General features: G+C 42.5%; 1 protein-coding gene across 3 annotated transcripts in view; it reads right to left on the bottom strand.

Moving 5' to 3' along the window:
• The window catches only part of prkar1b (protein kinase, cAMP-dependent, regulatory, type I, beta), an 83,021-nt gene that overhangs the window by 41,910 nt on the left and 26,021 nt on the right, over positions 1 to 15,090 (bottom strand). For all 3 annotated transcript variants that reach the window (XM_042504863.2, XM_088069138.1, XM_042504864.2), the window contains one exon: positions 14,971 to 15,062. In XM_042504863.2, coding sequence (XP_042360797.1) covers positions 14,971 to 15,062 — 92 coding nt within the window. The remainder of the gene's footprint in view (positions 1 to 14,970; positions 15,063 to 15,090) is intronic.

The raw sequence follows: 15,090 nt of genomic DNA, 5'->3' as shown, positions 1-15,090 counted from the left end.
TCTTATTCTACTGAAAAGACTTTAATTGACGTAAGCTTTTAATTAATGGTTTAATATGTAAATTTTTACATGAGAATTCCTGTCTTTAATCTGACTTAGGCTAAAAATTGCCTTTGCTCGGGCTGGGGTTGGGCCTAGACAAAAACTGTGCATTTTCTCGTTTACGATTTTTTTGGGACTCAAAACTTTAATTAAAAGAATGAGGATGAACATCTGACCAACAGTTTCCAAGATCGATGTGACATAACCCAATCAATGAATTAATCCAGGAGCCTGTGTTATTGCGGTTAACTCTACTCTAATGCTGTATCTAAGGGAGTTGGTGAAATATTTACAGCTGCAACAAAATCTAAACAATGAGTCAAACAAACATAAGCAACACCTTGCATGACAGAGAAGGAGGGAGAAACTAACTGGCACAGTAGCTTTGCTGAAACCTTTGAGCCTAATTGAAGCAGCAGTCCTCAGATAAAATATCAGACTGAACCAGCACTGGCACCTTGGACTCTGCTAGCCTGCCAACGCCAACTTCATGAGAGGGCAATCCGGCCTTATCACGACCTTACCATGCCCAGTACCTAGAGTTTCAGTGCTGTCCTCACACTGTTGTGCTGTTGGCATGGCGATGAGAGGCCTTGGAAGTGCTGCTTTAGAGGAAGCAGCGAAAAAGGAAGGGAGTCATTTCATTTCGAGGGGCACAGCGTTCACCGGCTGATGTAGTGAATACCAGACAGTTGAGGCCTTCCACCAGCTTAATGCTTAATGAATGCCTCGTTCACACTCGCTTATACATAAACACACAATCAATCTGGCTCACATATTTTTTTAAAAAAAAAGGCAATTTTACGACAATTTCCAACAGTTTTAACAACCTCGAACAATCTCATTCTTCTGTCGTGACTACTGCTTGGAACATTCAACACACACGCTCAAGTATACACATTCAGGTTGGTGAGAGGAGAGAGTTGCATGGCAGTGGATGAAAAGGACCAGCCTGCGGAGGAAAAGAGTGAGACAAGAGAGAGGGAACGGTTGATGGGAGGATGTGAGGAGAAATGAGGATATGTTACAGGGCGGGGAACAAACACCAAATACTTTGACGGGATCTCGTTGGTAAATATATGCTTCATCAGAAACTTTGATGTTAAAAAGGATTATTGTACGTTACTGCAGAAAGTAGCTGAATCATTTTCCAGGCAATGTGACGGTAATGCAGTAGGTTACTTTTGAGCCAATATTAGCCCCCCCAAACACACACACACACACACACACACTGAAAGTCCCACTGTGCCCATTCAAACTTTAAAACTTTATGTGGAAAAAAAGGAATCACTGAATATTCATATTTAACAGACAGATCTGATTGAACTGACATAATTCTGTCAGGTACAGCCCTAGCAAATATATATTCCCTTCTTGTTTTTTCTATCATATCTATAAATAATTTTAACAATTTGAGCTGTATTATGGAAGCGGATAAAAATAAAGTGTGACTCACACATTCAGCTGCAGACTTCACTGTTGGCCTTCTGGTGCCATGGATATGGGTTCCCTGCTTCCCCTCTTTTTAGACCGCTGTGTGCATTTAGTGTGACATGGCTGTTTTACAGGCCTACCTGATGATCCAACACACACCACCTGCTGATACAGCCATGATGTCAGCCTCAAAACATCACAAACATGTCCAACCCTGCAGTCACTCCCATTCTTTACTCTCCCTTTCTTTCCTTTTCCCTTCTCGCTCAGCACAAACATTAAACTGCTCTGCTGTTGATTAATTTCTCCTAAAACTTATTTTTACTTTTTGTTTTCCTCATGCTGTCCGTGAAGAGCACATTCTCGGTGCTCATGCGTTTTCACACTTTCCTAACGCCTTGTGTCTCAAATGTTTGTTGCCCCAGGACAGGAAAAAGCGAGCTCTTCCTCCACTTAGAGAGAAAAGGGGTCAGGCGGAATCAGGCGCTGACAGGACTAAGCCTCTACCTCTCTGATGTGTCTACAGGGGACGTGTCACTGGAATGAGGGGAAAGAGACAGAGAGACAGATAAAGAAGGAGACATTCTCTTCCTCATCTGGTGTACAGATAGAAAAAGAGTAATTCCACTGTATGCATACAAATATACATAAATAAAACAACCCTGTACATTGTGTACAGATGCTGAGACTTTTTTTCCCTCCCTCTCTCTCTCTCTCTCTCTCTCTCTCTCTCTCACACACACATACACACACACATATCCTGACACGTCTCTAAACATCACAAGACATGCCGCTGTCCCGCAGGCATGTCTTTTCCTCTCCTCTCTCCTCCTCCTCCCTCCCCTCCCCTCCCTCCCTTATTCCCACCTCGCGAAAGACAAGCACTCGAACAAGATAAGCATTTGAGCAGAAGATCGGGACACAAATTGTCTTTTGTTGGGGTTTAAACCTGAGAGGTGTTTACACAACACAGCACATTATGCATGCACGCTCAAACACATCGGTATATTTGCTGAAACTGAGACCGAGAGAAAAGTCTGACAGTGCCCCAGGGCCTAAGGAGGGAGGGGAGGATAAGTGGATGACTAGATGGAGTAAAGTGAAGGTCGAGGTATCCAGTGTAGAAATGCTAAAGGCTAAAACTGTACACTGCACTTGTGTGTGTATAAACCCTATCAACTGGTGCTGTGGGCAGTGAGGTAATAGGTACACCGGGTGCATGGAGGGGAGAGAAATAGTTGACATTCAATAGCTGACATCTGACTGACGTAAGGCCTCGGCTGCTGTAAACAGTCAGCTTCAACAGACACACAGCCGGCAGACCTGGACAGTGTTGAGCAACAAACTAGCACCTTGTGTATAATGTGCTAACACCATGGAATGTGCTAATGTTAGCAACTTGCTAACTGGAAATGTCATTTTACTGAGAACAATGTACAGCAACTCACTGGATACAACTGGCTTCCAGTATGGTTAGTATTACGGCTTCAGTTTTTAATCATCTTTGAATGGTGCTTGGATACTGCGTTTTTGAAAACAAATAGTAACCACAGTACTGTCCAACAACTAAAGTTAGCAACAGGTGCACAGGTACAGTCAAGCCCCCAGAAACAGCGCTGGGCTTTGAAGCCAATTTTCAGTGGCCAAAAGTGTAATTATACCTCCATGTGATGAACACACTGAATTCACATAAAGTGAGAGGACTATCTGTAAACCACAAATGACAGAAAAGAGCTTGCAATAAATAAAATACAATTTAAAAAAATGTTTTTTTTTTTCCCCTGGATCTATACAGTTATGGGCATACTTGCATTTTTTGTTGTTTTACTTCGATTTTTTTGTTCTCCCTCATTTTTCTAACCTTCCTCTATTTACATTTACATTGTTTTTGTTTTTAGGGTCTCTTCAAAGTTGTTGCTAATAATAAAAAAAAAAAACGGAACAAAAAAATATGGAGGAATCGTTGCCATGTATGAAATTCTAATAGAGATATAGATCAAATAGCAAATTAAAAACAATCAATCATGAAGCCCTAAAGCTTGACAGTTGAGTCACTGTACATACCGTAATGCACCAGGGAAGTGCATTAGTGTGATCACCTGAAAGCCACACTGCTTTATGACGGTCTAAATTGTATAACACGAGCTCCCTGAGACATCACACATTCTGACTTCTCAAGCATGGAATTGGGCTGAGCACCTCTAACCTAAATGAAACTCAACCAGAGTGACACCCATAAACCGACGAGGAGGTCATGGGAGAATTAACACGCTATAACAAGACTGTTGTCTGTGCTTGTACACTGGAACCTATCACAGTAGTGTAGACAAAGCAGACGGGATATATACAATGGGAGGCCATGGGCCAGGCCAGGCTATTCTGTAGGGCGCTGGGCTGTGTGGTGGTCAGTGTGTGGGTTGTGCTTTGGGCCTGGCTGAGCTATAAAAGCACTGAAGGGTTGCAGGAACATCATGTCCTCACAGCAGGGGCAAACAGTGGCTAGGAAGTCACCGTTATGCACACTTGGACATTTACCCTAAATATTCATTCACATGAAACTAAACGTGGCACCGTGCACGATCACAAATGCCCTGAGTCACTGCTTACCGATTTCTTACTACTACCACAAACACACACACACGTCACCTCTACAAAGATTTTTAATTGTTCCTCTTGACATTCACTCTGTCAGCAGTTAAAGGGATAGTTTGGATATTTTGAAGTGTGGCTCAGCAAACTTTCTGTTTTGTTTTTCCTATGTGTCCTCTGTGTCCCCTCTCTAAATTTGGACATTTTTGTAAGTCTGTGAATGCAGCACAAGTGAAACTCCTCATGAGATCTTCTGTTTCTCAGCAGCAGTTTGTGGTGTTTGAGTCGCAGGGTGGATAATTTATCATTCAATCCAATCCCAGCTGATCAGAACAGATTGCTGGATGAGAGGAGCAGCTCCTGCAAAGGCGGGGGAAGGCTAACTTTCAGACTCGGCACAATTAAAGATTAAGTTTTACTTTCACTGCATCTGGCATTCTGCTGCTTTGTCTCTGCCCAAAGTGTGCTCTGCACTCCGAGAGCGTGGGCTAATGAGTAACGTCAAACAATAATACAAACTAACTGATGTAGGATGGACTCCTGTGTTCTGCAAGATAAAATTACCCTTTTTATCCAAGAAGTCTTTGAAGAGAGCATAACAACTTCAGTTCAAAATATTCAAACCATAGTGATTACTTAAACTGATATTGATTCTTTAGGTGGGCCTTCTTTTCAGGATATATAATGTTTTGCTGCTGCCTCCCATCCACAGCATTACATTTACACGACCAGTTTGCATAAACTTTTATCCGCCTTTGTGCCTCCTACAGTCTCTCCACTGCTTTCTCTACCAGCACCACCCAAGTGTTTTATTTATGAAAAAGCAGCAGTACAAAAACGTTTCCTGTCACATTATAAAAAGTCAGCTGGAACTGATGATAGACGTATTTATGAAACTAAGACGTGCGCTGAAAAACGTTTTTTTTTTTCATCTTTAATGTCACTTAAGCATTTCCTGGTTATAGAAAGAGCTGTTCAGAAAGTTGCTGTTGCTGCAGCTTAAGTGACATGAGCACCGTTTGATTTTTTTTTATCAACATGCCCTCTCACTGCACTGCCAGCTTGGTCCACATAGCAGGTATCCCAGCATACATTGTGCAGTGAATCAGTCACTTCCAATACGCAATGAATGGAAACGAAATTCCGTTCGCTTATAATGTGATGTAATGTGGCCAGCACTCCTGTCTGTTTCTACAAACTGGGGGCATACTGACTACCAACGACTAAGTAATACACTGACTACTGATAAGTACCTCATACCCCATTTAAAAAATCCTTTACTATTTCTTTAAAGCGTGCTTGAGGGGCTATTATATTAGGACAGATCAAGCTGAGTTTGGGGTTATTCACTATTTCTTCCACTGTTGACATTTGATCCAACTGCTGCTCAGATCCAAAACGGGGGCCAGTTTCTCTCCCCTTTTTCCTGTTTATTGCAAGAAAAACTTGCACATGCATTGTCCATGCACACATGTACAGAAGTACACTTTTACAATTTCTCCATGAACCCATGTATGCATGTATGCATCGGTCACACAGCTTGCACATGAGTACCTGCGCACACGACAGGAAAACATATCTACACACACATGCAAACACACACACATACACTAACTCATATTGATGTTATAAGCAGCTGAAAAGGCAGGGATGAATCATAGTTAGTTGGAAAACTGTCCTGCACAGACTCTGGGGTACATTTTGGAGGGAATACAAGTTTCTAAAAGGACTCCAGACACTAACACCACTACATGACTCACTGCTTTGTAAAGACTTGGATGGAGAAATGGATGGAGTGAGGGATGGAGACAGATGACAGGGGGCGGAAGAGGCAGCAGGGGACAGGTTGAAACACAGCAGAGAGTATGAGAGAGGACAAAAGTTTCCAGCTATCTGTGCAGTTGTGTGTGTAACTGTGCGTGTGCATACATGTGTGCACTTGTGTGTGCGAGTGTGTTTATCTGCACTAGCTTGCAAGTATGCATATGAACTTCCTACAAATGATATGTTTGTGTGCCTGCCATGTGGTTTTCATGGGCACGAAGGTGAAGTCGTCTGAGCTGAGGGAGAGATGTGGTGCACTGGGGGAGGTGACACTGCCGCCCTGTTAGTCCTCTGCGCGCTGGACGGCTGTGGGGATGGTCGAGGTTCAGTCAGGCCTGCAGCACTCCTGTGGAGAGTGACCTCATCGCCTGGCCCCTGGCATTGTGGCAGCAGCACAAAGCCATGCAGGGGACGGAGAGAGAGGAGACGACACATGAATGTGGGGGAGGGACTGGATGTGAGTGTGGATGTAGATGTGAATGAGACTGCGTGACCGAGAAAGGGCGAGAGACTGGAGGGGAAAAAGAGACAGAAAGTAGTGAATTCTGAAAAAGGAGGACCACCGGGCTCTCAGGAAGAACAGGGATGAGAACACACAGAGAGTCAATGAGGGAATCAGTAAGACAGGAAACACAAACACACAACAGAAACCTGCTAATTTGCTCATGCTGGTATTGCATCACCTGCAATAAAAGAAACAACCAAACAACCTGATTTGTCTTCCACCTGAACACACAGAGAAACCTGTCAATGACGGGAAAACACACACACACACAGACAGCAGGACACAAGAGAAAACAGACAAAAAGCCATCCATTCAGTGCCACTACATCCTGTTTCCTCTGCGCTATGTGCTGCCAGGAAGGACAGTCAGCAGGGGGTCATGTAGGACAAGTGTCCAAGCATGTCAGCTTGTATTTATTTGTGTTTATATATTTGCTCCCCATACAAGAAGTAGTATGTTTGACAAGCAGAAGCAACAACTCAAGAGATAGTTGAGTACATAGTTAATATCTGTGTTATCTGTGTGTGGCAAAAACACCCCCTAGGGGCGGCTTTATGGTAATAACACTTTGAGTGCAACTGGGCCTCATGCAGCAACATTCTCTTAAAATTCCCTTATATTTTCTCTTAATTTTCTGGTAAGAGAAAATATGAGAGAATTCAACTCCAAATGCACCAAATGTTCTTAACCATCCAAATCTGCTCAGCTCATACCAGGTCTGCTCAATGTTGAATCCCATTTGATCATAATTCACCTATTAGCATAGGTAACACTCCCTAAACATTAGATAAGGACAGAATAAGTCTAGCAGTAATTCTTCAGCCCTGAAAATTGATAATCTAGTCATTATAATTATTCTGAAACACTATCTAAATTTGATTTTATGATATTCATACATTTTTTAAAAAGTTCCTCAAATGTGAAACATATTTCGTTTCTGTGGAAACGTTTTTCTCTGATTTTGGTAAGAGTGCTCTTGACGAGTCGTAAAATGTTCTCTTACTTAAGAGAAGAGCAAAAATAAGAAAACTTTGGTGGAGAATCAATGGGTAATAACAAAATGAGAGCAAATCTTGGATTTGAGTAAAAGAAAGAGAAAATTTGTTTATATAAAGTTTCTTGCTTGAGGCCCAATGTGTACGTGTGGATGTTAATATTAGATTAAATTTGACTTTCTTGTCAGAAATAATTGTGAAATTTGTCCCAGGACGTCAAGCTTTTCACATAAATACACATGAACATTACACATCCATTGATTGAGTCTGATTCAGATGAGCGTCTATGAGATACGATGATGAGAGCAGCGTTCATCTGATACACTGCTCACTATCTCGCATTGCGTCCTCTTTGTTGTTTTGTCCCATCACACTGGCCCTTAAATAAACTTCCGCTGAAATACAAGTCGAGGCAGATCTCTTTCAGGCAGTTTTTTTGTGTCTTTCACTCTGCTTTTGTTTGTTTAAGTTTTCTGTCTCTCACTGATTTATTTATTGTTGTTTTTACACCTCTTCCAGCACACACACACACACACACACACACACACACACACACACACACACACACACACACACACACACAGACAAAGAGTTCCAGTATACCAAAGATGCTCCTCGTCCATCGACGGGGTGACTCGAGAAGGTGCAGAGGTCAGGGTTTAGGGGTCGTAGGTCAACTAATCGGTCACTTCATCAACTCATTACTCTGCTTCTTAATTAGGGGATTAAAGATGGCAGGATGAGGTAAGCACCACCTCTTTACAACCGTTTCCCCCCATTGTATCCTTTGCTATAACATTTCACTGCAAACGTTTTCATTGTTGTATTGATTGTGCTTCTTATGAAATGGTATTAAACCGTTTCTCTACATATCAAAGATTAAGTGCTATATTTCTTTTTTCTACAACTGGGCCCTGACCTGAAAAGATCTTACAACTCCTGTTACCAGATGGCATTTTAGAATATTGCAGACTCGGCCAAGGCAGCTCAAGGAATGGAATAAACAGGGTTTCCTCATGCCTGCCAGACTATTTATGTGGTTACGCAGACAGCATGGCTTCTAGTGTCTGTGCTGTCCCCAGGAGAGTGTTTAGTGGTATGAGAGCATTAGACTAATGCACACGGACAGGAGAGGACAACTTGATGTGCATTTATATATGTCAGTGTTTGTGTGTTTTGTTTGTGTCAAGGGAAAAATGAATGCATGCACCTTTGACTGATTTCCCAGAGGTCTCTTCCTCTGTAACTGATTCCTCTCTATAGGTCCCCAGACATTTTTACTTCTGAATTTTCCAAAATTTCTCCTTAACCTTTTCATATCTTACCCCGTTTCCATAACTTTATTTAAGTAGTTTAACCCTTAAACCCCTGGATCAATGTTTTCTTATGCTGCAATCAGACAGTTTTTACAAGTGTTTACATCTGAAACCTGAGAGAATTGGTTTGATTTCCTTTGAACACCTTGGAAAACAGCCTTCTTGCCATGTTTTCGAAAGAAATCAAGCCAATTTCCTCCAACTGTTGCATTACCTCATGTCGTCTGTGTCATGGTGAAAGAAATGCACCTAAAAACACAGGTTACAGCCAATGGGCAACTAGCACATAGGTTTCACAGGAATTTCATGATCCTGGGAAACTTGTCACCAAATATGTCTTGGCAGAATTGTTCCTGTGCCTGCCTGGTCCTGCCTTATCTCCATCACTCCAGCACTCATGTATTAACAAAGTTGAAGATCATTAAGGTCATGAATCCAGGTGGGAGAAAAACATTAACACATACAGTATACACAATCCACCGCTATCACAGTCTTGTTTCATATCACTTCAGTAGGAAGTTAGATAAGAAAAAGTATTACAGTAGGAACTAAGAGAATGTGTTTAAACAAGCGATAGCAACCATATTAAGAGACTGATTCTCAAGGGGCATTTAACAGGGGGAAGTGAAGGGGAGATAGGCTGTCAGATCTCATCTGAGGGTGCACCTGGACAAACAGGCTGCGTGCATGCATATGTGCACGTACATATACACTACACAAGCCTGTTAACTTGATAGTTTGGCTGAGGCCAGATACCGAAGTGGTGCAAAACAGTGTGACCCGATTCTTTCTGTTATCAAATTCTTATCAAAACTTTTTAATCTGAAAACGATCATCTAAGTGCTGATAGTTTGCTGAAACCAAAACAAACCAATCACACATGCAGATGGTAAGATGAGATAATGGTTTCAGTCGATATGATAACAACTACGGTACGGTTACAGTATTGAGACAGGTGGTTGCAGGCTGATTTGGGTGTTAGCGGAGCAGGCTCTGCACAATGTGAAATCAAACACCTGTTCCCAAGCTTATCTAGTGTGCTTGTGTGTCTGTTGGTGTGGGCATAATGAGGTCATTATGGCAGCTAATGGGAAGCAAATAGAGGGGTCCACCCAGTGGCCCGTTGGGAGCCACACCATGACAGAGATTCAGAAGTCAGTTTAGAGACCAGCCAAGGTCAAAGAGACAAACAGACAGAGACACTGTCCCCTGATGGTACAGCATATGTTCATTCCCTTGCAGTAGTCCCTGATAAAACATGACCTATTTATTGAGCAAAAGAAAATATTCCTAACTTTACGTACACCGGTGCAATGCATGAGTGTTATGCTTTGTCTTTAAACACCATAAGTGAGCTTTGATCTCTTTATTCCTACAAACCTTTCAGCTCACCAAGTGTATAAAAAATGTATTTATTTATTTACAAAAACAGTGTTGAGTTGCAATATGGAAGGCAGAAATGTGTTAAGGTTTCACTTCCAGGCAGCTGAGGAGAGGTGGACTACACACACACACACACGTACAACTGGTGGAGCTCAGAAACTTTGCGGCCGTAAAGTTTGACATATGGAATGGTGTGTTAATCAAAGACTCCACGCTCCCAGCTGGAGCAGCCTCACTGGGAACACAGGCTGACATGCATACTTGAGAATGTCCTGTGTGTGGATGTGTGCACGCGTGCGTGTGTTTCTCATGATAATATAATCCCTGTCATCCTTTGTAGTGATGGTTGTGTTTGTGTGCCTGGTTATGCATGTGTGTGTATAGAGAGTGGTTGCTTCACCATTGTGCCATTGTAAATAGTAGAAAGAGAGGCAATGCCACACCTCCTTTACCTCACTTTTGCCTGCACGCGGGTGGAACAGCACTGAAATGAATGCTTAACCCGCAAAATGATCGTTTGTGTATGAATAACTCACCACGTGAGAAGAATAAAAAAAAAAAGACGAATATTCTTCATGAATTTCAGTAAATCGGGGTCACATTCAAAAGGAGCAAAACTACTTCCAAATGTCTGTTTCCATTTGCTAAGGACTTCCTTAACATATGCATTTTTACATCACAGACAGCTGAGTAGCTTTCCTGAGCACACGCGTGCATTTGAACTCTGCTAAAGTGGCCCTCATGTACGCTATTCGTAGGCTAAAGTTTTTTATATTTTAACATTTTAATGAAATTGAATGTTTTTTGGAGATACTAAGCAATGGATAAATGAGACTTAGATTATACTGCACAAGTTGTGTGAAATTTAGTAAAGAAATGTTTTGATTTAGTTTTATTGCTATTAAATGTGATCCCTGCTAACTTCAATTCATGAAGAAGGTTTGCCCTTTTTGGATTCTCTGTTCATCGTGGGGGCATGCAAGAAAAACAAGGTTTTCTAGGCTATACAAATAATATAAATACAAAAAATGTAAGTGTTTAATTTGTAGGAAAACAAAGGCCTTTTCTCCTGCCTCTTACTCTAAATGCCCCTCTATTTTCTCTGTTTTCATTCTCTCTCAAACACACACATTTACTCTGACATCTTTACATTGCTGACAATGGAATCTGGGGAGGCAGACATTAACAAAACAGGATATGATCAAAGTGCAGACCACTAGGCAGCTCTGGTTTAGTTTAAGTAATATCCTGCTTGTCCCAAGATGCCCTCCTGGATCATTTTTCTTCAGCCTGGCTCTATCCTGTAATTATACACTCAGTCATCTCAGCCCCAACTAAGGACTAATAGGGCAGCTTCACTGCTGAAAGATTTCCTCTGGAAAGACATCAATACTTTACACATATTTACCGTATATGGGTGTTTGGGGGTGTTTGAGTGAGTTTAACATTGGAATTACTTTATTTACTTCCTATGACCTCACAAGTTTGAGACCAAGTTAGAAATGTTTTGAAAATTCAAATTTGTACTTTATGGTGGCGCTAATGTTCAAGACTGAACACTGATATACGTACAGCTGATATAAATCAATCAACCATATAGAACACAACCAATTTGTTCAGTTTCTACTGCAGTATAAGATCTGATTCTGCTCTACAATGAAACTGCACTCAGATGTGCCAAACCACAGCTGAACACACGACTGCCGCAGGAGCAAAAATAGTCGAAAATGTAACAGAAAGTTTGAAAACATAAAGTGGAAGAAAAATTACCCAGTGATGTGCTGCTTACAGAACCTGTGCAGTCTAGCTGGATTCCTAGAAAGGCAGATGAGTAACTTAAGACAGGGTGAGAGAGGATGAGACGAGGAAAAAGAGAGAGCTACAAAGAAAAAAGTGTTGAGAGGAAAAAGAGAGCCCTGGAGAGAGCGGAGAAACAAAGAGGGCTTCATTGTTTTCGATCTTGCTCATTACTGAAGGGGATGATAGCATAATATAGTGCTAATGGGGGAACAAACTGTGTGGTGTTCAGCTTACATAACTGCTGAGTGACTAATCACACAAGATGTTTCCTTGATACACAGACGGCTATTGGCCCTCTGTTTTTTTTCCTCTTTCTGTCTCGCACACACACGCCTCGAACAAAATTTTGTGAATGTTTCAAGCCATTTATTTAACAAAATGCAAACTAAAATTACCGCCTTGCAGTTGTATGCAAACCTGTCAAGCTGCAGTTACAGTTTACATCTGTTTCTGTGAAAACATGAATGCTTCACGCACACATCCTCCCCCCAGAAGCACAAAAGATCTATACACCACTGTGTCCCTTCTGTTCCTGAGTTATGACATTGAACAACGTCCAGAAAAGGGTTTTTGCAGAGCATTATGATGTCGCAGTAAAGTTGGCCTTTGTATATCAAATGGATAAACATGACTTTATCATTTTAACCTGTTTGACATTTTTTTTTAAATATTGTCCTTATTAGTGTATGAATTTATGAGCTATAGCTAAAAACATGTTTTGAGAAGTCACATCAACCTTTGATCTTTAACCAAGAAATTCTAATAAGTTCATCCCAGAGTCCAAGTGGATGTTTGTGCCAAATTTGAAAAATATCCCTCAAGGCGTTCTTGAAATATCACATACATGAAAATGAGACAGATGAGGTCACAATGACCTAGACCTCACAAAAATCTAATACGTTCATCGGTAAGTCCAAGTGGACGCTTGTTTGAAATTTGAAGAAATTCCCTCAAGAGATTCTTGAGATATCGGACTGACAGACGATCAGCACAATAACCCAAGAACATAATGCCTCCGATAGCTTTTGCTGGCACGAAGGCATAAAAAACATCTGCTAATGCCAACCAGCAGTCAGGAGAAAGTTTCTGCATGTAACCATCTGTCATCCAATGATGGCATGCACCAGCCACTCCCCCTGATGTCAACACATCCCCATACCAGGAGCAAGCAATGGTCAACTGTCACTACCTTCTCGCCCAATAGGACCACATGTGCAAGAACATCTGATGACCCAAATGGCCAGCTGTTTGCAGAGCGAGAGAGGAGCGAGATGCAGGGAGGCAGTGAAAGACAGAGAGAGAGGACTGTGCAGTCAGACTCCATCTGCTAATGTGCGTCAGTCCCTGACAGTTCTGGCATTTCTAAAGGAGCCAATGTACTACATAGTGTGACTTCATCAATGCACCGACAGAAGGCATCAACAAGCAAAAATGATTACTCTGCAGCTGAGACAGCCTTCATTTTGTTGCCTTTAGGAACAAGATTAACACTGCTATTGTGACACTGTACATCACTTGAGCTGAAGATGCAACTTCTCAGGCACATTTTTGCTGTTAACCTTACCAATGGGAGCATGTAGCGTACTCTACAGCTACTAAACCAAATGCAAAAGTGGCTGGTGGCTGCTGTGTGCAGTTTTTCATTAATGCTGGAGGACCACATTGGCCATACATCAATACACTTCTGTTGTTATGGGCTCCAGGCGCTACAACCGCAACATAACCGCAATGTGACCAAGCCACCAGCCAGCCAGCCAGCCGTTCAGCATCATCAGCTGGGAGTGAAGAGTGAGGAAGAACAGAAGTGAGTGAGAGAGACCGGGTGAGCGACAGAGAGAGACGAGTAGAGTTAGGCGAAGGCAAAGCCAACTAACTGCCATGTCACTGTATAATCTAGCAAATCAGACGAGGTTTTCACGAGCTGAGAGCCCTGCATGTTCACCCGCAAATGACACAACAACGAATTCCTGTGTTTAAAGCATTAATGGTTGATGCTAGCTGTGTGTAGCGAGACAGCAAACATGACAGCCAGTCAAATAAATTCTACATCATGCATGGTTTCATGGGCCGACGACGACGCCATTACAGAGTTTGGCATGCCAAGAGGCCTTGAGTACATTAAAACCTGATGGTTTATGGTCTACTGCCACATATTTTTGTGGTGTAACTCTAATCTGCCACATCAGCCACCCAAGTACATGGTCTCTCAGACTGTCTGGATCTATCACATGTTGCGCTCTGCTCGGGGCTGCTTCAGAAGCACTGACATGCAATCAGAGACCTGCGTGCCTGTGCCAAGGAAGCACGGTAAATTGTCAGCTGACGAAAGACTGGAAAGAGTGTGTTTTGGGTTTGGTCCGTGGAGGCTTTAGCCAACAGGAAAGCTCCGGTGTTTTCCTCTCCATGGGGCATAATGGATTCTCCCCGCCAATGAAACACTATTCCGGCTGGCGGGCGGGACCGCCAGCCACCTGAGAGCCTTTCCCACAACACCCCCTCCCCTGTCAGAGCCAGACCCAGGCATCACTGGAGATCTGGGACAGATGGAGGGATGGAGAGAGGATGGTTGAAGAGAGGAGGAATGTTACAGAACAATGAATAGGAGCAGATGGTAAGAAAAAGGGAGGGATAGAGGGAAATTGGCATCCCTCTCTCTCTGAGACAACTATGGAGAATCGTTGATTTCTGAGCAATGTATCTGAGCACCACCGCCCATGTCTGAATACACAACATGATATGGACATACAAGCAAGTTACCATAACTACCAACAACACAATGCAACACAGACACATTCTGTGGCCCCCTCACCCCACTTTGCTGCATACCCCTCTTACATCCATGTTCACCCTTCTGCGTCTCCGCAGACTTGAGATGCTACCAAAGCAGGCAACACTGGCACACAGTGGCTAATAGGGCAATACACTCAACTGGAACAATGGCCTTTTCATGACTTTATCAACTTACAAACATCCACTCATGTCCACACACACACACACACACACACACACACACACACTTGGATTGCTGGCATTCCACTGGATGTTGTGCAAACCTACTAAAGAAGATGCAAACATTTTGTACCTTCTCTCATTATCATCCAGGTGAGCAAACAGCACATTTTTGGAGATGGCCTTGGCCAAGGCGGTCATGGTCTTGTAGTCCTTTGGGATCACCTGTGTGGACAGAGCAGTAATATCCATG

This window comes from Plectropomus leopardus, chromosome 18 (genome assembly GCF_026936395.1).
Source record: "Plectropomus leopardus strain MGB_pleo_1.0 chromosome 18, ASM2693639v1, whole genome shotgun sequence".
Taxonomy (NCBI): domain Eukaryota; kingdom Metazoa; phylum Chordata; class Actinopteri; order Perciformes; family Serranidae; genus Plectropomus; species Plectropomus leopardus.
Note: the sequence above shows the minus strand (reverse complement) of the source record. Positions and strands in the feature narration are given on the sequence as shown.